The sequence below is a fragment of the Mytilus californianus genome, unplaced genomic scaffold (assembly GCF_021869535.1).
Source record: "Mytilus californianus isolate M0D057914Y unplaced genomic scaffold, xbMytCali1.0.p SCAF_4, whole genome shotgun sequence".
Taxonomy (NCBI): Eukaryota; Metazoa; Mollusca; class Bivalvia; order Mytilida; family Mytilidae; genus Mytilus; species Mytilus californianus.
This window is the reverse complement of record NW_026262690.1, coordinates 64,151,697-64,175,753: the sequence shown is the minus strand read 5'-3', so window position 1 is coordinate 64,175,753 and position 24,057 is coordinate 64,151,697. Positions and strand designations below refer to the sequence as shown.

Genomic DNA, 24,057 nt, shown 5'->3' with positions numbered 1-24,057 from the left:
GCTTTTCTAAGTTTTAGGTCTCTGGTGTATCTGATGAAGATTTACTCTCAGCTCAATGTTGTACACATTTATTATACTTTTAAACTAAATCTCCAAAATATTAGTCAAACCTTAATTAATTTCATAACAGAAAAACATTTGGTCTAATTTCATTAAAAGATAGAAAGTAAACATTAAGCAAGATACCAGCATTATTTTGCTGTCTAAAGGTCAACAAATTATCTTGAAATAAAATCAGATTCCATCCTGTCTATATCATACAATGAGCTTAAACGGATTATCTAAACCATCTTGATTGCATTTGTTTCTTATATATTGCTTAAATAGGTTCTTATTGTGTATTTAATTGTTTTATACGTTGTTTTCGTACAAATTTAAAGGTACTGTTAAAACCATCAAGGTGATTGCTCACAAAAAAAATATTTCGAATTGTAAACATAAAACGTATTGACGCAATTATGGTATAACGTATTGTTTATTTTTCTTATGGGTATTCATTGATAAAAATCATTTGAAATTCGAATAAAGCAATGTTTTTGTAAATTTATATAAAAACAAAGCTAAGTTAAGATGTACTCTTCAGTTGTTATATCTACATTTGTAACACAGGCAGGATGTTTTCATGGCCTTTGTTGTTGTTGTTGTTGTTTTTTCTCTTCAAAATGGTGAATTTGGACCAATGTGTTTGTAATAATGGCAGGCACTGCTTCTCACCATTTTATGTCCCTTTGAAAATATATTAGAATAAACAGATCCTTTACATTACTGCAAATTGTTCCTTCCACTATGTGTCTCCGGGAATAACAAGGACTAGGCAGGTAAGTACTGCACATAGTAAATATACAAAAATACCCATGCATTAAACGAACACTCGTAAAAAATTGATAAATCAGAAAATACATTAACTCATATTTAACATATGGAATAGCATATTGAAAACAGTATAAAAGGAGCAATCAAATTGTTTGTCAGAGAAAGTTGAAAGTGTTTTCAGTACAAATACATGATCAATCAAGTAACTGACAATCTCAATCATGTATCTTTTAATGAATGTAAAGATTCTAATACTATATATCGTTTTAAATAGAAGATGAATAATAATATCTAGGTTTTAATTTCATTAATACATGCAATGTATGATTGAACCTTCATTTCATCAATAATAGATGTAAAAATATAACGATATGTTATAGTGCATTCACATTTATGAATTGATTTTATTATACAATTAATTTTTATTGATAGAAAGAGTAGTAAAAAGTCAAAGCCGGGAGACATTTAATTGTTTCGACTTTGTATCTCATTAATTAAAAATGAAGACCATGAGTTTAGCATTTGAAACTATCATATTGATCAAACGTAGATCTAAACAATATTACTATACTTCATGTCAAAATGCCAGATTGACTAATACGAGGGAGACAATTTACTCTATTCCATGGCAAATACTCTATTACCCTTCACGGAGACGCTTGCTCAAGTGTGCGCTTTAATAAATACGGATGATTGTTATGTACAAGTAGGTCAAAGTTTACTACTTTGAATTTGAAATTTAATAGACAGTAATAACAGAACTTCAGTATAATAAATTAAATAACACATATCTGAGAGGGTGATGAGCAGAGATTGTTACCCCTCGAAAAGACATTGTCAACCTTGGTTTCGCCTCAGTTGACAATGTTTTCTTGGGGTAACAATCTGCTCTATCGCCCTCTTAGCTATGTGTTATTTATACAATGTCAACGCCTTAGTAGAGGCTAAAAAAAACTCATCAAATATATCAGGCTTTGAATTTGTTACGCAAGACGCGCTTTTCGTCTAAATATGATTCAAAACAGTCGGAAGGTCAAATCACGAACGAAATGAAGTGCACTGAAAAACCAACAATTCCACAATTGTTCCCAATACGACTAAATACATCTAAGCAGGGAATGGGGCGGAGTACGAAGTAATAGATAAAATCCTCCTCCACAGTTCCATTTATTTTCCTTGAGGAGAATCATAGTAAATAATATATGATTAGTATAACGCAATGAGCAATTAATATGTAAATAAAACTTATAACAGAACAGTGTAACGTTTGGATTTTCGGTGGTACCAAAATTATTTGTTTTTATAGTGATTAAGATTATTACACTATGTTGACTGCTGTACCCTAATTTTTGACATTTTTACCTATATGTCTGTTTGTTTTGCTCACACATTGTTGTCAATATGATGGAATGCTATATGACTGTCATACAAGTGAGAGGTTTAGCTAGCTATAAAACCAGGTTTAATCCACCATTTTCTACATAAGGAAATGTATGTACCAAGTCAGGAATATGACAGTTGTTTTCCATTCGTTTGATGTGTTTGAGCTTTTGATTTTGCCATTTGGCAAGGGACTTTCCGTTTTGAATTTTCCTTGGAGTTCGGTATTTTTGTTATTCTACTTTTTATCAAAACAATTTTTGTCCAAAAACGCTACTTGAAACCTTTACTTCAAGGGTCACATTTACTGAACCTAAAACTAAAACTAAAATTTGTTTAAATGACGAACATTAAAGTCACAAATGTAAGAAATTGTTTAAATTTTTCAAAATTCTATAATTATGGTAGTGGACAAAGAGTAAGCTTTGATCATTTTGTCTCTATGTACACCTACGTATTCATTATGCTCTGAATTATGTGTATTGTTCCTGCACGGTGGCAATACTCAAGATGATAACGTTTTTGTGATATTTCATTTGATGGGTGGTACGTGTACTTAGTTATCCGCTCTACTGGATTGTAATTCTATACTTTTTATAGACACATTATAACTTGAAAGGCGTATTAATATAAAATTGAAATGTCACGAATTTAAATTTAATGATCCACAAAAATCCAAATACGAAGTACTTAATCTAAAAAAAGCGATAAAAATGAAAAATAAAAAATATTGGAAAATTAGTTTCAATAAATTATGAGCCTGAATTTTGTGCGTCCGAAGCGCTTTTCAGTGCTAACCTTCAGTAGGAATGCTAAAATCTAAACATTAGAAAGTCAGGGATGTGTGAATAGGCTGCAACGTAATTTATGATGAAATGCGAATTTGCTAGATATATGGTAATATAGGTGGTGAAACATGACTGTGAAGGGGAAGGGAGCTGAGGGCAGAAAATTAATGATATGACAATTTCGTAGTTAACATTTTTTTTATCATTAATTTTTACATTCGTCATTTTACATGTAATACTAATTTGGAAATATGCAATTGTTCTAATCGTCCAAAATTTGAGACAAAAATAGCTACTAACAAATATTTAGCAAAACCAAATATTAATTTATTAATTATCTGATCTCCTCCGAAAAAAATCGAGAGATAAAAACAATTAGCAAGACAGAACAACACATTTCACGAATTGAACGACTTCGGTTCTGCTATGAAAATGCTCTAGTATTATAAACATCTTTATCACAATAAAATGAATAAAAGTATATGTGCCTTTTATTTAATGATAATGTTTACCTCCAGGGAGTTATGTAGGTGTTTATTATTTACTTATAATTGCAATGATAAAGGTAACTGTATAATGAGATATATATATAGGTCTTTACATCTTTATAATTTTATTTCAAAATTGAAAATGGATTTTTTTTAACGACAATTTATATTGTAGATTTATTGGCACCTAATATTTATGGTGTTCTTTTTTTTTTTGTACATGTCTTGCTTGAGGACTTTCGAGTAGACGTCACCTTCTTGTTAAGATATACTTTTTACAGTGGTGCGTTAAAGTTAATATGCACACAACTAATCAATTGAAATATGCTAAATTCTTCATTTGTTAGCATTTCCATGCGGCTACATTGTTGATCGGCAGGTCGGCAGAGTTCATTGTTTTCGATAGGAATAGCATATTGTGCTTATAAATCATTGACTTTCAAAAGTTTCAGCTTTGAGCGCTCCCGATGAAGGTTGTTCGCTTCGTACACAGACAATAACATCATAAGCTCAGAAGTCAGTGGTACGGTACAGACATGATTTATAACATACCTTTCTTAACTTCTCTATTAATAAATTGGTGAATTGTTATGAAACTAAGGTTCCAACTTCTTCAGTCAACGTTGACTTTAGATGAATTTGGCAATTATCTTTATGTTCCCTTTGGTCATATAGCTCCCAACGGGTTTCGTTACTTATATAAATTCTAACTTTCAAACTTTGGGTTGGAACGTTCATGGTGAAAATAGATCAAGAAAAGCGTTTTCGACGCATTTATTTATTAAGTGTTATTTAGTTTACAGGGAATTTTTTTCTATTTATATTTGCTCTTCAGCTTCGTAGTTGTTATGACTTTCCAACGATTTTAGTTTGAATTTAACTGATGAGTCTTATGTAGACGAAAAGTGCATTTGGTGTAACATATAATAAGCCTGGAATATTTGACGGGTATTTACAACCCTAGGTCTATGTCACTGCTGCTGGACGTTTCGTCCCAGGGTATCACAAGCCAAGTGCTCAGAACTACAGTTCTACTCCAGGCATAGATACTTTAGCCGTATTTAGCTCCTGATTTTCGGATTTTTTGGATTTCAAAGCTCTTTAACTTCGTACATGTTTTGGCTTTATTACTGTTTTGATTCGAGTTCCACTGATGAGTCTCATATATACGAAACACACGTATTGGGTACAAAATGATAGGCCTGGTATTTTTTATGAGTATTATCAAAGCATCAACGTCTATCGACAAGTGATAGGAGAAGATATAGCCTTTGTCCGGATAAAATGGAGAAAAAAAACATGTTTAGAAAAGTCTTCTCTAGTGCTAAGTTTACTTTAGACTGTTGAGACATCTAAATGCTTAAATAATAGTCTATGGCAGGATTCATCAAATTAGTTTATTGCTTACTATATTTACATAACCATAACAGTAATCATTGCAATAGTTAAAACGCTCGTAAAGAGTATATATATATGAGAAGGATCAATCTTAGTACATCTTTTAGAAAACGCTGAAAATATCCATAAAATACACATAAAACATAAAATGTTGTACGTTACATATTTTAACCAAACAAATGGTTATTCAAATTCATAAAGAGGTAGGAACAATTTCCCTAGAATTTGTTTCACGCTAGGGCCATTTCCAAAACTCTATACTAAACTTGACAATGTGAATACTGTATGTGTGTACATTGAGATTCTAACATTTTTTTTTGTGTATTTCTGAACAGATACTGGTAACCATATTAAAGATGGCTTTAAACAGCAGTTTTGGTAGATTTGGCAAGAAATATCGCTAGAAAGAATAAAGACATTGTTAACGAAAACCAAAAGTCTGTTTGAAGTAATGGTGTGTTTTGTCTTTCATATATACGTCAGTTCATGTTTATTAAGATTTGTTTTAGATGTAAAATTTTACAAACACATGTAAAATTTGCGATATTGCATCAAAACTGATTTCAAAAACAATTTATAGTACGAAACAACGTTTTGTCTTAATGGATAAGTGTTAATTTGTTACAAAAATCTTCAATCAATATTATTTCGGCTCTGTTAGATTCAAATCTCAGTAGATTTTGAAAAATTTCAGTTTTTTACCAGGTTAGTGCAATAAATGCACGAGAAATTGTCCCTACTACTTTTCACAACAAAAGAGCCTTCTTTAAACAAATTATTTTGGTAATTATTTCCTACCTTTATGCTTCATACGCACAATCCCTTATATTTGGTGTCAGTCAAACAGATTTATATTGGCTGTTAAATTGTGATGGAGTAAACCATGAGGCAACAAACAACAAACGTTGGGTTCAAAACCTTGAAAACTGGAAGTGTGCTAGTTCTATTGAGGGGTAAACTAAAATCATTTCCAATGTAACAGGTCCAGGAGGACAGTAGGAGTCATATGAAATCAAAACGTTTAGAGAATATCATATAGAACAATACTTTAGACAAACATAGGAATATAATTTAAACAATATTGATATGTATCCATACTTCATGAAGGTGTGCACCAATTTTGATAACATGTTTACATCATTTAACATTATATTTTAATATTCAATTACTTTTTAATTGTTAAACTTCGTACTAAAATAAACTGTTATTTCTAAATACATGTGTTATCATTTTCACCATGACATCTAGAACTCTCATGTATTTGATATCAAGGGTGCAACATAATCTTCATTCCATTTAACGAAAACTCAAGTGAAATACTGTGAGTTGAATATCAAATCTAAATAATAAAGCTGTATTTCTTTTCATTAATTTTTGTTTTTAATTTATTTTTGTAATTTTAAGATTTCGATCAAGGTTTACAAAGAAACAATGTGGTATGAAAACTAATTAGACAATAATCGAAAGCATGTAAGCAACTCTTAAGTCAACGACAAAATGTGAAACAATCTAAACGAGAAGTCAAACGACCTGGTCTATGCTAAAGCAATAATCGAAAAACCAAATAAAACAGACAACAACCATAGAACCTTGGGCTCCTAAAATGGGGAAGGAGTGAAAGAATATTGCAGAGCCAAACACGTATCTAAGTGCCCCTCCCAAACCTGGGAAAGAAAAGTAGTGCAACCGCACAACAACAAAACAAACAACTGTAAAACACAGCTGGAAAATGCTAGACTGATCAGATTGCCACGAATCACAAACAATTAACAAAACAGCAATATACAACAAATGTAACAATATAAGAGTACTCGCAATTACTAAAGGCTACTTTAAAACCAATTACAACTAGCACATCACATATAACACTATAAAGACTTCAACAAAAATTGATAAAAAAATCAGAGATGGAATGGTTAGCCGTCGAAGACCATCAACATCACCCAAGGAAAGGAGAACACGTAACTGGGTTTACGACAAACAAGACATAGCAGTGGTCAGTGGTCATGGTCACAGGAATGTGCGAAAATAAAAATATAGTAGGATTAAAAGGAAGAACGACTAAAATCTACATTAAACCAATTTTATGGTCACTATCATGAATAGAGATTCATGTATACTTCTTAATCATGAGCGACATGTTTTCGCACGTCTCAGATCTTAAAACTTCCGAAAAGTTGTATAAGGAATAATACATTAAGCAGCATTCAAGAAAGGGAACATTAACAAAAAGTATAGACATTCCCAAAACTAATAGTATCGGAGAAACAGATGAGGCATGAAAACATTTTTTATGTTATAAAGAAAACACGAAAACGAAAGGTTTAGATATTTAAACAAGCAATTAATGTAAATATATATAGAACTAGCATAGAACTAGTGTGGCACTACCAGTAACTAAAAAAATATATAAAATAACATAATAAATTTATCGCGTCCGAAGCGCTTTTTCTGGATTTACCTTGAACATGAACTATCAAACATTTGAACAAATATTTGAATGCCAAAACTCATGTCAGTACCGAAGCACTGGCTACATAGTACTTATATCTCCCAAGCAAATAGTATCAATATAAATTGATATAGTATTTACACACCTTCCAAGTTTATAATGAAAAGAAAAAAAACATAATGTACATGTATAAACAATTCAAATACAAAGACATCACTGACGATTTACATTGAAAAAAACACCTAAGTAGGAGTATTTAGCATATCATGCATGGCTAATTTTCTTCCCAAAAACTATTAAAAAAAACATATATATATATACCTACGTTTACTTATAATAGGAGATTTCAATCATCAAAATCTATTGACTAATAGTATTTAAGTAGATGCATATATTTCATGGAAAGTGACTTTTCCTATTCATTGGTAAAATAAATAAATTTTACTTTTCTTGAATTACACAATTGTAACTAGATTTATTGCAATGAACTAACATTACTAGACACACTGTCCATATAACGAAAAATTTGTTTGTAAACACTGGTTTTTTTTTTGCAACAAGGTAGACCAAGGTTCATAGATTAAACTTCAAATATACTTAGCATTAGATCAAACATTTCACAGAATAGGACAAAAGACATATATAGACCTTGTCAAATAATGTTTACAGAAAACCAATATATAATAATAATTGGGTAAGACGCTAAATTCTACAGACTTCGCTTCTCGAGTTTTGAAAAGGAAACTTGTAAAACTAGGCATATTCAAAAAAGCATTTAAAGGTGGATCATAGAACAAATCACGTATAGTCAAAAGTTTAAGTCCAAATTTTTACACATACAAATTTAAATGTTCATTTAATTTAACTATTTTCAAATAGGCAGATATATGAAGTATTAAACATGACGGGTGTCTCGTTAGGGAAAAGAAACTGCTTATCCTTCCGGAGTACCTGAGTGAATCCCTTTTTTAGATCTTAATTTTCAGAAGTCTGTGTGGTGTCTTGTGTGGACTGTTGTTGGTTTTTTTGTCTTTTCTGTATAACTATGGTACTTTATGTTTTTCGTCGATTTTATGTTGGTTTTTGTTGTTATTGTCCCTTCATATCTTTGCAACTTATTTTGAATTTTTCATAATTATATACGTTGTAATACAGAATGTTTCGCAATTGTTAGGATGATTATAAGAACTTAAGAAGAAATCACCTCATTTCGAAATTCATTTGAGTTAAAATAACATTATGAATAAAGAGGAATAACTCTACAAATCATAGCTATGCATTGAAAGCTGTAACAAAAACGAACAATTAAAAGTTTTCGTATAATAAATAGAAAATGTGGTTTGATTGACATTGAGACAGTTACCCTCCAGAGACCACAGAACGAAGATGAAAACATTTATAGGTCACAATATGCCTTAACCCATACTGTATAGGAAGCAATAAAAGGCCCGGCATGACAAAATGTGAAACAAATGAAAAAGAAAAACCAACAGGCTGATTTATGCTAAAAATAATAAAAATAAAACAAATACCGTAAATTGGGTTATTTTGGTGGTAGTTTTATTTTGGTTTATTTGGTGCCTCCAATGAAAGTGCCAAAATTAAACACACGAAAATAAAGCAAACACTAAAATTGAAACGCCAAAATCGCGTACCGGTACGACAATATCGTAATGTTAATTGTTGGGGAAAATATTTGATGTTATTATATCTTCCTTATATTTCGTGCAATTCTATACATAGCCAAATCTGCAAATAAATACCTGGTATAAATTTACTTAATTGTCAATTTTCTGAAATTGTTAAGAAAATATAGCATGAATTTTTATTCACACATGTCATAAATATGCCAGGCTATTGCTGATTAGACACCGTTATTGGTAATTAGAATATCAAAACTCCTTGTAATCCTTTATCTTCAATTAATTAACATGACTTTTGTACTGCCAGGGGCATAAGGATTAAAATTTAAATCCTTGACCGTCAATATATTAACATGTACTGCAATAGAGATGATTAAAATTTATTTCATATGATATTTGTTAAAAATAAACAATCTATTTAAAAGGTGATGTTAATGTTTAAGATTTGATTTCATAACTTCTTTAAGCTTTGAAACACGATATACGGAATTATTTGCAATTGCATCCGTATCCGATTCCGATTCCTTCATTAGGTTAACTTAGTCGTGTTTCTCGTTTGATAAATTCAATGATATGTTGTCAATAAACGAGTAAATAAAGACAAATATGAATGAGCTTGCTCACTACTGTTGTAACAAAATTAAAAATAACAATTGGACGAAGCACCAAAATTACACACACCAAAATAAAACACATGCCTTTCGAGAGAAAACCGCCAAAATATCCCGACGCCAAAATTTCCCAATTTACGGTATGGTAAACATCTACAAACGACAACAACTTAAATACAGACTTCTGACATAGAACAGGGATATGTAGAATGTGACCGGGTCAAACACGTTTGTGAGCTACCAAACGCTCTCCTAATATGGGAAGTTATGAATAACAGAATAACACAACATATATACAAACTGTAAAGACTCATCAAAGGTTCAAGGCGTATAATTAAGTATGCAAAAGAGAGGCAAAATATACCAAAGGCACATTCAAACTCATAAGTCGAAAATAAACTGACAACGCCATGGCTAAAAGAGAAAAAGACAAACAGACAAACAATAGTACACAAAGCACAACATAGAAAAGTAAAAACTGAACAACACGAACCCCAACAAAAAGTGGGGCTGATCTTAGGTGCTCCGGATTGGTAAGCAGATCATGCGCGTTCATCTACATGAGACTGTACAGTTGGGACTGAATCAAAACATTTAGAACGCCAAATCAGTAACGAAATTAAAAGCAGTGAAAACAAAAATTCCGAAAAGACGGAAAACTAGTGGAAAAGAAACTGCTTTCCAATCCAAAATGAGAAAGGAAGAGAAATTGTGCATTAATTAATATCACAAAGTTCCAAACAGGCACTTGAAAAATCCCAAAGCAAAAGAAAAAAGCGTGTTTTGCTGTCCTTCATCTCAAAGTCAGTGAGGCCTCCAGCGCAGAGAAAAAGCTCACACCATACTATTTTTTAATCTATTTTAGTGATTAGATGAACAGATTGAAATGAAAACGCATATCATAAAAATTCATTAAAACACAAATGTTTTATATATATATACTTTTTTTTGCATTTATTTTTACAACTGTCTCATGTGATTTTACCGACGGAACGGCGTACGTTTGTGAAATAATCATTGAAGTTCAATATTTCACCCTTAGTTCGTTGATTAAAGTTTTGACACCACTACAAAAACTGTGAACGACAGAGCTATTCTTCGACTTGAGAACTTGTGTTATCAATACTGCCGTGTGCGTTCATAATTTCTTACTGAACAAGTCGATCAAATTCGTCATGATCAGCAAATCAAGCTCCGTATTGTCATTACACCTGAATGAATGACCTCTTTCTCAGACAATCCGGTACCTCGATATGTATTAGATGGAAGGCATCCATTTGTATTATTTACCACGAAGTGATGTTTCAACGTCTTCACCTAGCCAGTAAATGGTGGAAAATATTTGGAAGCCTCTTTTTCTTGGATTTGATGACAGACAACAAGACATCTTCAAAGACTTCATTTACTTCGTCCTTGTTAAAAGATGAACACTCAACGTAAGCATCAATTCCATATTTATTCATTACACTTAAATGTTCTTCCTTTGACACAATATTATTCTCATTAAAATCATGAAGGTCTTTGCCAGTAGCTACTAAGATAACTGGTGTCTTTTTGCAAAGTTTTCTTATTTCTGGAATCCAGAATGTCTCGATACTTTCAAATGAGTCTCTGTCACTTAGATTATAACATAATATAAATACTTCTGATTCTTTATAGGATACTGTTCTTATATCTTTGTAATCATGCTGAAAAATAAAAATATAAAGGTCTTAAAAACAAAAGAATGACGTGTGTTGGCTCTTTTAGTAGTGTGTGTGTATTTTGCTAAAAGGTTCACATCAATGGAAAATCCATTTTTAATTTTTTGGAAGTATTTAAATCACTACTTTGTATTTAAGTGTCATTAGATTTAAAAAGGTCATTGAAACCTTGAGCACGTAGGTTTTTCCACGTAAAGTTTTTCCTTTAAATCCACAATTATCTAATGAAGATAGATCTTTTAATAAAGTGTTGCAAATGGAATTTGTTCCTAAATATTAATTAAAATGTATGGTGAATATAAGTAAATTTCGACATAATTTTTATCTTTATTTCCAAAAATTCGAAACTATGAGGACAATATTGAAGATATATACGGTGAACACATACATACATCGAGAGCTGTTAACTCGCTTAGGATAGCAAACAATGTCAATAATAGTCTTTTTTGTTTTAATTTCATTTACTGCCTTTGACAATTAAAAGTTCCTAAGACCTATCAGAGCTCGTGTTCATTTCATCTCTTTATTTGGCAATACCTTTCGGAATTTTAGGTTCCCAATGTTCCTCAACTTCGTACTTTAATTTGCAATTTTAACTTTTTTTTTTCTTCGAGAGTCACTGAAGTTTTTTTTAGACGGAACGTGCATCTAGTGTACAAAATTTTAAACATGATATCTATGATGAGTTTATTCTTATTTCTATTTACATTACTCAAATAAAAGAACTATTTATATAATCTTACCTGTCCAGAAGAGTCTATAATCCTGAGAGTATACTTGTCCCCCATAAACTGTGTATGTACGGAATACTCATTAGTTACTGTAGCTTCATAATCTTCTATAGTCAGGTCTCCAATAAATGTCTTACAGATCTGAGATTTCCCAACCATTCCATCTCCAACTATGGTACATGTTACGGCCCTATCACTTTTGTGCGAGATCATTGTTATTGAATTAGTTAAGTTTGCAGGTAAAACATGAAATGATTCTCTTTAAAACAACTGAGGTCTTTATATACCGACATCATCAGGTATTGACCCGGAAACATTAAACGAACAACCTTGAAATCTGGCAAAAACAGTATGTTGTTTCTTTATGTAAGTAATAAAAGATGTAAACAAGTTGATATCATTGATAAATTTTTTGGAAGTTTAAAAAAAAAGAAAGCACTAGTTTTTATTTTGAATATATATATTTTCTCTTCGGTAAATTACATTAAAGAGTAGAGGCTTAAAGTAAGACCAATTTCTTATCATGATATTTTTTATTTATTTTGTTAAATTTGCTTTAGTGTGTTACATTAAGGTTTTCTTGTATGCGTCTTACTAAAGGTTATAACTATATTAAATAATATCTATAGATGTTTATCAAGACATATATCTGTCAGATATAAAAAAAAATATATATATATATTTGTATTTCGTCTCATACTTGCTTTTAACCTTCAAACGTAATGCATTTAAGAAAAATGCAAATCTGCAATATTCCCTCACATTCTTTTTTAGATATGAGCAATAGCATTTAAAAATCTGTCGTGTAAAGGCTGTTGATGCAAGCTTTTTATAACAAAAAAAACAATAAGATATACAGCAACTTAAAGACAACCACTGGATTACAGGCTCCAGACTTGTGACAGGCACATATAGAGTGTGGCAGCGTTAAACATGTTTGCAGGTTCTAAACCCTCCCCCAAACCTGGGACAGTGGTGTAACAACACATCATAAGAACTATCAAAATCAGTTGAAAAGGTCTTTACTCATCAGATTGCTACAAAGGCCCAAACAAAACAACTAACAAAAACACTAAAGATACAAAGCACAAATCTGAGTTTACTCGAAGCTACTAAAAGCTATATCAAAGCCAATAAAAATTAAGATAAAAGTCATGTATTTAAGACTAAAATATCCATCAGCACGCATCCAACATCCAATGGATTTAGTGTAAAGACGTCACTAACAGTCAAAGTAAAACATAATCTTGTGCAATGCCAATGCTATCTATGTCAATAAGTCTTATCTACAGTTTCTTAAGAGTTTTTACTACTTTGCATCTTTTTCAGTCAAGAAATGTGGAACATATTCTTTCCGTTAACTTGGCGATATGGGTTTCTCCGTATCCCCATAATTCTTTATAAATGCTCCAAACTAATGGAAAATCCACTTTTGATTGCTTGGAAGTCTTTAAATTACTTCTATGTATTAAACGTACAATTTAATTATTTACAAAAGGTCTTTAGAAACCTTGAACACGAGTAACTTGATACTAGGCTTGGTTTTTTCACTTAAAGTTCCTCTTTTAAATCGACAAAGTCTTATCAAGGTTATAAAAAATATTATTTATAAAGATAGATCTTTTAATCAAGGGTTGCAATGAAATTTGTTCGTGCATCTTATTTCAGATTTATTTACCCTTTCAATATATTCTTCGATTTACGGTTTCTAATCAGTGCCTGGTATTCTTTATATATTTAATGTTATGTTGGGCTGGATTTTTTGTCTTGTTTCTTATACAAAAATAGATATTATAAACCAAACCAAATAGTAAGTCAGGATTTTCTGGAGTGCCCTTGCTGTTTTGGGTAATATGTACCACTAATCGAACGTAAACCTAATTCAAAGCAATATATATATATATATATATATATATAAGTCTAAATTGAAAACAACGTTCAAACCTATGATTGCGTTGGATAAAAACCGCAATTTTTATACGTGTGCATGCAAAACAAATTTCTTGTTACAGCACAAACAACGTTTTCCAAAAGACCAAAAAAGTGAAAAAGTATATTATAACAAAACGCATTTGACTAACAGGTCGAACAACAATTGTTCTTAAATCCATATATATATACTCAGAAAACCTACTAAGTAAACGAATAGAACATTTTTTTATAAAACATCTGAATCAAGAGTTTAACAAATATATAATTACATTGGATGTATGTTTCATTATTATACGTTAGTTTGATTGGCTAACAGCAATCTAGCGTCATTCTTCATTTCAAAATGAATTTCATGAATTGTAACATACATGATGACACACGTTTCCACAATAAAGTGCACAGGTAAATAAACAAAAAAAATGATAGTAGTCGTGTTTTCATGATCATAGCGAAAAAATGTAATTATAAGTATTGAATGCTTCTTTTAGTAATTTCATAGGGTTGTAAAAGCGTTGAACGTGCGTACATTATTAGAATGAAGCGCTTCCGCGCTTCATACAAAATGTACTTCGGTCAACGCTTTTACACCACAATGAATTTACAAAAAGAAGCATTCAATTCTTAAATAAACTAATAAATCAATTGTTCATTAGGATAATTAAACAATGCAATATTCAGTTCAGGACAATATTCAACTATGCTTGTATACCGTCAAAGTCATAAATATTCTACTTTTAGTAACAATAAGAGCACTGTTTACCACAAGCTCTCAATAGTTGATAATAGTATTGACATTTGTATGCGAGTTTTTGACTTCTATTTCTCAAACGCAAAACTTTTATGACGAATCTTTTACAATAAAAAAAACCTACAGTGTAGTACATCGTCAAAAAGTTCTATAATAGTACAAAGTCATCAATGATAGTATAGTACAAAACGCATTTCATTGATAAAAGTAGTGATTTGCAAAACTGTCATATTTCAAGCCAAAAAATTGAAGTTATATGTACCTTTAAAGGCATCAATGTCACTGTATAAGGAAAACGGAAATGCATTAAAATATATGTACCTAAAACATATTAACTAGATTGGCACATGCTTATTGTTCTTTTTGTTAATTCTTGATCTTTCAAAGGAATAGGAATTTTAATGACCGAATTCGACCCATTATATGAAAAATAAATTATTATTAAAAGCATCATTCTCATTTTACATGGTATATCAAAGTTTCAGATGGTTTTTACAATTATTCTTCCTGTCTGAATTCATAGTAAACTATGTTTTTATTTATTTTTCATAAAATTTTAGGACAAATATGGTCCCAAATGACTCCCTTTCTTTTCTGATATGATGGAAAATGGAAGTTCTTAAATCAAAAATTATAAAACTTGGAATAAAAATGGCACCCTTATGTTAATAAACCCCTCCTTTGAAAAGATAAGTATCAAGTTTTTTGTATGCTCTTCATAAAATGATGATAAAAAACGGGTTTAACATGCTTGTGAGCGCTCAACCCTTCCCCTAAAATATGACAGTTGTGTAACAGTACTGCAGAAGAACAAACTGTAAAATAAGTTGCCATTGGCTGAACTCAAAAGATCAGTACAAGACACAATAAAATGCTCCGCAGGGCGCAGCTTGATACGACCGCAGAGGTCGAACCCTGAACAGTTGGGGCAAGTATGGACACAACATTCAAGCTTGATACAGCTCTGAATTTGGATTGTGATTAAATATTTGACACAGCATAGGTTTCTGACACAGAATGAATGTGGTCTAAGAACTTAAAAATTTAAATTGGACATTCACCTATTATGGTCCAATATCCAAAATCTAAATACATGGTTAGATTCAGCATATCAAAGAACCCCAAGAATTCAATTTTTGATGAAATCAAACAAAGTTTAATTTTGGACCCTTTTGATCTCAATGTGAACAAAGTTGATAACGGGGCCCAAAAATCAAAAATCTAAATACATGGTTAGATTCAGCATATCAAAGAACCCCATATATTCAATTTTTGTTGAAATCAAACAAAAAAAAAGTTTAATTTTGGACCCCGATTTGGACCAACTTGAAAACTGGGCCCATAATCAAAAGTCTAAACACATGTTTACATTCAGCATATCAAAGAACCCTAAAAATTCAATTTTTGTTAAAATCAAACTAAGTTTAATTTTGGACCCTTTGGACCTTTATGTAGACCAATTTGAAAACGGAACCAAAAATTAAGAATCTAAATACACGGTTAGATTCGGCATATCAAAGAACCCCAATAATTCAATTTTTGATGAAATCAAACAAAGTTAAATTTTGGACCCTTTTGACCTCAATGTGGACCAATTTAAAAACGGGGCCCAAAATCCAAAAACTTAATACACGGTTATATTCAGCATATGAAAGAACCCCATATATTCAATTTTTGTTGAAATCAAACAAAGTTAAATTTTGGACCCCGATTTGGACCAACTTGAAAACTGGGCCCATAATCAAAAATCTAAATACATGGTTAGATTCAGCATATCAAAGAACCCCATATATTCAATTTTTGTTGAAATCAAATAAAGTTTAATTTTGGACCCTGATTTGGACCAACTTGAAAACTGGGCCCATAATCAAAAATCTAAATACATGGTTAGATTCAGCATATCAAAGAACCCCATATATTCAATTTTTGTTGAAATCAAACTAAGTTTAATTTTGGACCCTTTGGACCTTTATGTAGACCAATTTGAAAACGGAACCAAAAATTAAGAATCTAAATACACGGTTAGATTCGGCATATCACAGAACCCCAATAATTCAATTTTTGATGAAATCAAACAAAGTTAAATTTTGGACCCTTTGGACCTCAATGTGGACCAATTTAAAAACAGGGCCCAAAATCCAAAAACTTAATACATGGTTAGATTCAGCATATTAAAGAACCCCAAGAATTCAAGAATAAAACCCCATTGAAATTGATCAAGAAATAAGCAATTTATACAAAGTATATTCTTTTGCACAATACTGTGCAATTAAATATTTCTTGCTATTGCGCAATACTGTACAATTGACAATTTCTTGCTATTGCGCAATATTGTGCTATTGGATATTTCTTGCTATTGCGCAATACTGTGCAATTGAAGATTTCTTGCTATTGCGCAATACTGTGCAATTGAAGATTTCTTGCTATTGTGCAATACTGTGCAATTGAAAATTTCTTGCTATTGCACAATACTTATTGTATAATAATTTACACATCCTGTTTGGTGTGTATTTCCTACCATATCATTATTATTTGCTTTTAAATATAAATCAGAAATAACCAACTTAAAATGGAAAATTTTAAAAGAAAAAAAAAAGGAAAAAAAGAAAAAAAAAGAAACCCCCCCCCCCCAAAATTATTTGAACCCCCTTATGATTCATCACCCCCAAACTCAATCCCAGCCTTCCCTTTGTGGTATGGTATCTTGCAGTACAATTTCAGAGAGATCCATACAATTGAACACAAGTTATTGTCTGGAAACTAGAAAAATGCTTATTTTTGGCCCCTTTTTGGCCCCCAATTCCTAAACGTTTCGGGCAATTACCCCCAAACTCAATTCCAGCTTTCCCTTTGTGATATGGAACCTTGTAGTACAATTTAAGAAATATCCAGACACTTACACACAAGTAATTGTCATGAAACTAGAAAAATGCTTGTTTTTTGCCCCTTTTTTGGCCCCTAATTCCTAAAATTTTGAGGCAATTACCCCCAAAATCAATTACAGCCTTCCCTATGTGATATGGAACCTTGTGGTACAATGTCAGAGAGATCCATACACTTACACACAAGTTATTGTCTGGAAGTTACAAAAATGCTTATTTTTGGCCCCTTTTTGGCCCCTAATTCCTTAACTGTTGGTACCATAACCCCCAAAATCAATCCCAACCTTCCTTTCGTGGTATTGAACCTTATGGTAAAATTTCATGGAGATCCATTAACTTAAACTAAAGTTAGAGTGCGAAAACCAATGTGTCTTCGGACGACGCCGGACGACGCCGGACGACGACGACGACGACGACGACGACGACGACGACGCCAACGTCATACCAATATACGACCAAAAAATTTTTAATTTTTGCGGTCGTATAAAAACAACATACATAAAAACAAAAGACAAAAGCATCAAAATAAAAGTAATTGCAGTTATATTGAAAGATAGCTTAAAGGCAATTACAACAAATAAGTAAATTATGTTCTCCCACTCTGAAGTATCAATCTCTACACATCAAACATATTTAGTGTAAAGATGTACGAAACAGTATGAGAAACAGATGACCTTGTGCAATTCCAAAATATAAGTAAACAGTATCGACAGGATGTAGGATCATGAGTAATCATAACTGTACATAAAATAATACATATATAGCAATATGCATTTAGTTATCTTTTAGTTTTTGAAAAACAAAATCACTGTTAGTTCTGTTCAAATATTGTTTTATTCAGGAACTAATTAGTTTGATGTGTAATGTATTATTAACTTTTCGTTTCATGAATCATTTCATACATGACGGAAATAAGTAATTCCAGACATTTGCTGTATGAATTGGTTTCGCATTATGTAATTTGATTGACGTATTACATGTACAATATTAAAACCCCAGACACCAGGTATGCTACTGTTTGACTCTTTAACTGCTATATACGTGATTTTGTCGTCATTAGTTTTTATACACGTGCATAAATATCCCTTCAAGTAAAGTTTTGTATGATTGTATTTGAATTTAAGTCTCAAAAACATTAGAAAAACTAAAAAATAAATTAATAAAAATAAAATGCAGAGAAACAGAAAAAAAGTTGTCAAAACATGTGTCCAATCCCTTTTGCTACTTTTCCAAATAAAATTTGTTTAAACTAAAACAGAACAAATGTTGTAAACCTCCTAACTAGACCTCCAACATCTGGCGAAGGAGACTACGTATCAGCTACCAGGTTACATGGATGTTTCAATGGGTCCGGGAACACAGTTATCCTTCTTTGATTTTCGTTGTCCACGAATATAGTCACTAGTGTGGACAGTGTGTTACTTGCAATTTTTTTTATACCCTTTCCAAATTTATTTCTTCATGTTTTATGCCTCAAATAGCAAGTAGGGGGATGTAAATAGATATAAGAAGATGTGGTATGAGTGCCAATGTGTTAAAAATTAGTATTTCGGAAGCTGTCAAAAGAATTCAAGACCCCCTTAACATAAAATTGTCCATATTTTGAGTTAGAGCAGATAAAGTTTTCTATAATTTTGATATAATTTGTCCCAAAAGTAGTACACCACTGTAAAAATATTATTGAGAAAGCGCAGGTGGGATTATTTAATTTTCATTTATTGTCTAAAAGAAATGCACTAAGAAATAACTGTGTTCTCGGGCCAATGGGAGGGAACTATTTCTGATAGTTTGATATAACCAGAATAAAACATAGCAATCAAAATTTAATGTTAGTTTGTCAAGTATTTCAGGTAAATATTAAAACATATCCGTTAAAGCTTATAAAATAAATATTGAACTCTTGTAGCTTAGTCGCGAAATATTACGCGATAAAGTGAGATAAACTTGATAAAATATATTTCAAGTAAAGCAAAAACAAATATTCAGAAACATGACTGACGGACGAACATACAAGAAGGAATATAGAGTAACAAATCAAAGAAAATATACTGGAAATGACCTTAAACCGAAGAAATAGAGAATACTGGACCACACTTGGTGCTATCTATTTTTCCCCAATTTGCTTCAAAGATATCGCATGTACAGGTAATAAATGATTGAGTCTTCATGTGGCCATGATAATACGTGACAGTCTTATCTGTAGAAAGTTAATTGTTCATCGGTGTTCGTGTAGTCATTAATTAATCTCAGCAGACAAATGAAAGACGAGGTTATCATGATGTATACTAATTCAGTTATATTGGACAGAAGAAAATCTTTGATTGTGTTGCTCTTATATTACAAAGGGAATATAATAATTTCAATGTCTAATGGCATGTTAGTATGGTTACAATAATTATCCACTCCATTCCGTTGTAATTTAATACAAAACCTTAAGGAGAAATTCTTTTCAAATGTTTATACGACAGTACCCCAACGATGCATTTCAAGTCTTTATTTCATATATATAAAAAAGTTTTTGATACTGAACTTCAATCATGTCAGAGGCTATACTTTAATCTAAGCGTAGTTTGATTGTGTTACGAAACATTCAATATTTTTACGCTTTCAACTTTTAAATTCTTGCCTAAAAAAAAATTGTTCCCGGGAGAATCTTATGAAGGTTATTCCCAAAAACAAAATTCGGTTTCAGTCTTCAACAAATTAGACATGTTTTTATATAACATATTCAACTCTAAATCGTCAAGGTTTTTTTTTTTTAAAGTTATGAATACATATACCGGTCTTTCGAAGATCTGCCATCTACTTCAAGTTTTTAAGTTTTTCAAAATAATAATAAAAAACATCAAGATAAGACAAAAGACAACAACTCACAAGGACTTGGAATGGCGGTGGTTATGTTAGTCTTGTTAGCTTCAATCTCGATCATTGGATTAACACAGTGCAATAGGTTTCAAATGTGTATTAGTAGTTTCACTAAATGCGTGACATGCAAGGTGTAATATTTTGATTGCCTGGTGTAGATATGCTAACTGTAAATAATTACATTACATGTATGTTTCATAGAGTTCGTAATTTTGATTGGCTGTCAACAGTCGTGAGACACTCCAATATCATATTTTATTTACGTATAAAATACAACAGCTATGACTGCACGTGCTGTCTGTGACAATGTTAATATAATGTATTGAAAAAGACGAAACGCTTGATATAACTCTTAATTTCACGATTATACTATAAAAATGTATTTATAAGAATTGAATGCTTCTTTTTTATAATTTTTATAATTCGATACCATTCATAAAAGGAAGATCCGTTGTATATCGTAAATACGAACTACATTTAAGAATTGAATGCTTCTTTTACTGTCGTAAATTCATGGGAGGTGTCCGTTGTTATTCTGTTGTTTACGTAATAGTTATACACCGAGGGATAGGTGTGTCTGGATAAGAAACCCCGTCGGCCGGAGGCCGGAGGGGTTTCTTATCCAGACACGCCGTATCCCGAGGTGTATAACTAACTTACACCCCATTCTAAACCCATTATTTGTTAACATTGATTATTAAATGAAAAAAAAACCGATAGCATATTTATTGACAATATCAAACCATGATTTATAAGAACTTTTTTTTAATAACATGAAACCCCACTAGTAACCTTTCTTAGGGTATCTTTGTTCAAACTTTGACAAGTGAGTATATTTTACAAATGTCAAAGCTGTTTTGCATATTCCCGTTAACTCCATGTGCTAAAATGGATCAGCGGGTCAAGGTTGACAGTTTCGTGTATTCTTATTACAAACAAAAAATACATCATGCTCCTTGTATGCAGTTGTCAATATGGACGGGTATAAGACGGACGACATTTTGTGGCAAGCGTTGGATTTGGTAGAAGAGGCTTAAGGTTCATGTGGACCCTTCGTCTAAAATGGCTGCATTTTTACCTCAAAATTTACTCTGAGTACAGACAAACCTGTGCATCTAAAAAAGTTTTAAGGCATAGCATGCCCTAGATAAATAAAATTCAAATATATTTTATGTTTTAGAAAATTAAAAACTTAATGGGATTTTGCAGTGCACTTTTTTTCATTCCTCCAGAAGGTGCCAAAATAAACTAAGTTGGGAAAGAGGTTTGAGAACTTCCCCACAGGTAATAATTGAAGTGAACTGTATTGATTGACATGGACAATAGATGGACAATAGATACCTGACAATAATTGGTGATTTAAACTGTGTACCTGAGTGGACCATATCAAGTGAAACTCGACTGTTTGTTTATTTTATCATCTTCTGCAGGGACGAAAAAAAGTGCACTGCAAAATCCAGTCAAGTTTTAAATTTTCTAAAACATACAATGCATTAGAAGTTTATTTATCTAGGGCATGCTATGCCTTAAAATTTTTCCAGATGCGCAGGTTTGTCTGTACATAGAGTAAATTTTGAGGTGAAAATGCAGCAATTTTAGCCAATGGGTCCACATGAACCTTAAGATAAAGGCTATATTATAACCCAAAGTACTTACCTGTATCAGTGTAATAAAGGTAATCATAACTGTATTTTATATCTTACGGTTTTATAACAACCCCCCTCTTCTCAAAATAAACAAACATTCATATTCGGACATACTAAGGGATAGGTGTGACCCGACTATCAGACACGCTCAACATACAAAGATACAGATTTAATATTTAGGAACTCCCTTTTTGGGGGCAAACAGGGGCTGATCCAGCTTGGGGTTCCCAACTCAAGAGAAAAAGGGGGGGGGGGGGGTCCAACCATTCAAATGCATTGATCTTTTAAATAAAAGTCGGGTCCAAACCGCGGAACCCCCACCACCAGATCGGCCAATGGGTAACCGGGGGAGGGGGGGGTCCCGGGAGTTAGAATCCCCATTTTTTTTTAAAAGACCAATGCTTTAGAATAGAGACATATGACTGGGATAAAAAAGATTACCTTCAAGCAAAGAAGTATTTAAAGGATTATTTTTGTATTCAAAATAGATGCTTAATTTTTTTTCGCAATTGGAATTTCCTAAATTGTGTTTTTTGATATCTTGAAACAATTTGTAGTGAACACTATTAGTAGTTTCTTATGTTCATGCTATTTAAAAAAAATCAATTTCTATTGTTACGAATAACAATGGACTTTGTTTGCGGGATGTAGAAGCAGGGGTTTCCAGAAACCCCGCTCGTCACACCCTGTGGTCAAAATCCTTTGTTATTCGTAACAATAGATCTATTCAATTTAGACTTGTTTCAGAAATAGAAACTATGAAGTATAACAATAGAACTGGGGTGTAAATGTTGTAATGTACTATCATATTATTTATTTATGTATTTCTCTGTTCTGGGTGTTCTTTCGTTTATTTGTACTGTATTCCACTCACGTAATGTTGTCATTTTAGCGGTATTTTCAACATTGCCATATAAGCGGGTGGTTTGGCTAGCCATAAAATTAGGTTCAACCCACCATTTTTTCTTAAAATGTCCTGTACCAAGTAAGGAATATGGCAGTTGTTATCAAATAGTCCGTTTCTATGTATGTTGGCGTTTGTTTTTGTTGTAGTTCAGTGTTTCTGTTGGTCCGTTGTTTTCCTCTTATAGTTAATGTATTTCCCTCGGTTTTAGTTTGTAACCCTGACTTGTTTTCGCTTAATCGATTGATGACTATTGAACAGCGGTATACTACTGTTGCCTTTATTTATAATGTTATTGGGGTGTAAAGGCGTTGACCGAAGCACATTTTATTTTTCGATATTCATATTAATATTCGGAATATTTTGAATCCTAAGTCATTCTAATTGCAATTGAAATTTATGCACTAATACCGAAATATGTATCAAAATTGTAACACACTGATGTTCTTCAATTTCCATTCGTTTATAGCATTGTTAATTCGTTGTTGTCCGCTTTTTTACTACAAGACATTCAAAATGTGTTCTGTAATACTTATTCTAGAAGCGAACGTTTCATCATTCAAAGCAATATAACAAGTAAATGAGTGAATCTCAAATTAAAGAAGTTTCTTGTACACTTGATACGTTTATACGTTTTTTTTTAATTATCTTTAAAAGGTAAACAGTTTATACTTCGAAAAAAAATTTTAAGATGCTTTTTTTTCACATTATAATATTCTGAAATTCGTTTCTTGGAACATCGAGGAGTTCCTGCAACGATGAGTTCTTTAATAGACTCGGGTATAATTTAGTTAACCGATATAAAGGGAAAATCGACATTATCTATCAATTCCAAATAAAAGGGGGAAAAGACAGTTGTACGATTTTCTAAAATATCCTTATTATTGTGTGTAGATGCCATGGGTTTTTAAATAAGCCATTTCCTGTATTAAAGTGGTAGTTTACATAAATTTGTAATTTCAGATTCAAAATAATTGCAAACGTGCATATAGAAAACTAACACAGAATTGAGAACAAATGAGAACAGTTGAGCGCATTCAGGATAACTCTTGAATATCAAGGAAATAATCGAT

At 31.7% G+C, this 24,057-nt stretch overlaps 1 protein-coding gene and 1 long non-coding RNA gene across 4 annotated transcripts in view; one reads left to right on the top strand and one right to left on the bottom strand.

Annotated features, from left to right (window-relative positions):
- The window catches only part of LOC127738323 (cell division control protein 42 homolog), a 54,891-nt gene extending 42,561 nt beyond the window's left edge, over positions 1–12,330 (bottom strand). The window contains exons 1-2 of one of the 3 annotated variants that reach the window (XM_052249524.1): positions 12,020–12,310; positions 10,411–11,261 (exon numbers count right to left, since the gene is read on the bottom strand). In XM_052249524.1, the coding sequence (XP_052105484.1) occupies positions 10,887–11,261; positions 12,020–12,220 (576 nt within the window). In that variant the 5' untranslated portion in view covers positions 12,221–12,310 and the 3' untranslated portion in view covers positions 10,411–10,886. Of the gene's footprint in view, positions 1–10,410; positions 11,262–12,019 lie in introns of those variants that run through there. The other 2 variants (XR_007999987.1, XM_052249526.1) reach the window with 2 other exon arrangements.
- On the top strand, positions 620–6,234 carry LOC127738349 (uncharacterized). Its single transcript, XR_008000019.1, has 2 exons — positions 620–818; positions 5,203–6,234. It is a non-coding gene; the product is annotated as an uncharacterized LOC127738349 (long non-coding RNA).
- Positions 12,331–24,057: the final 11,727 nt, after the last annotated feature.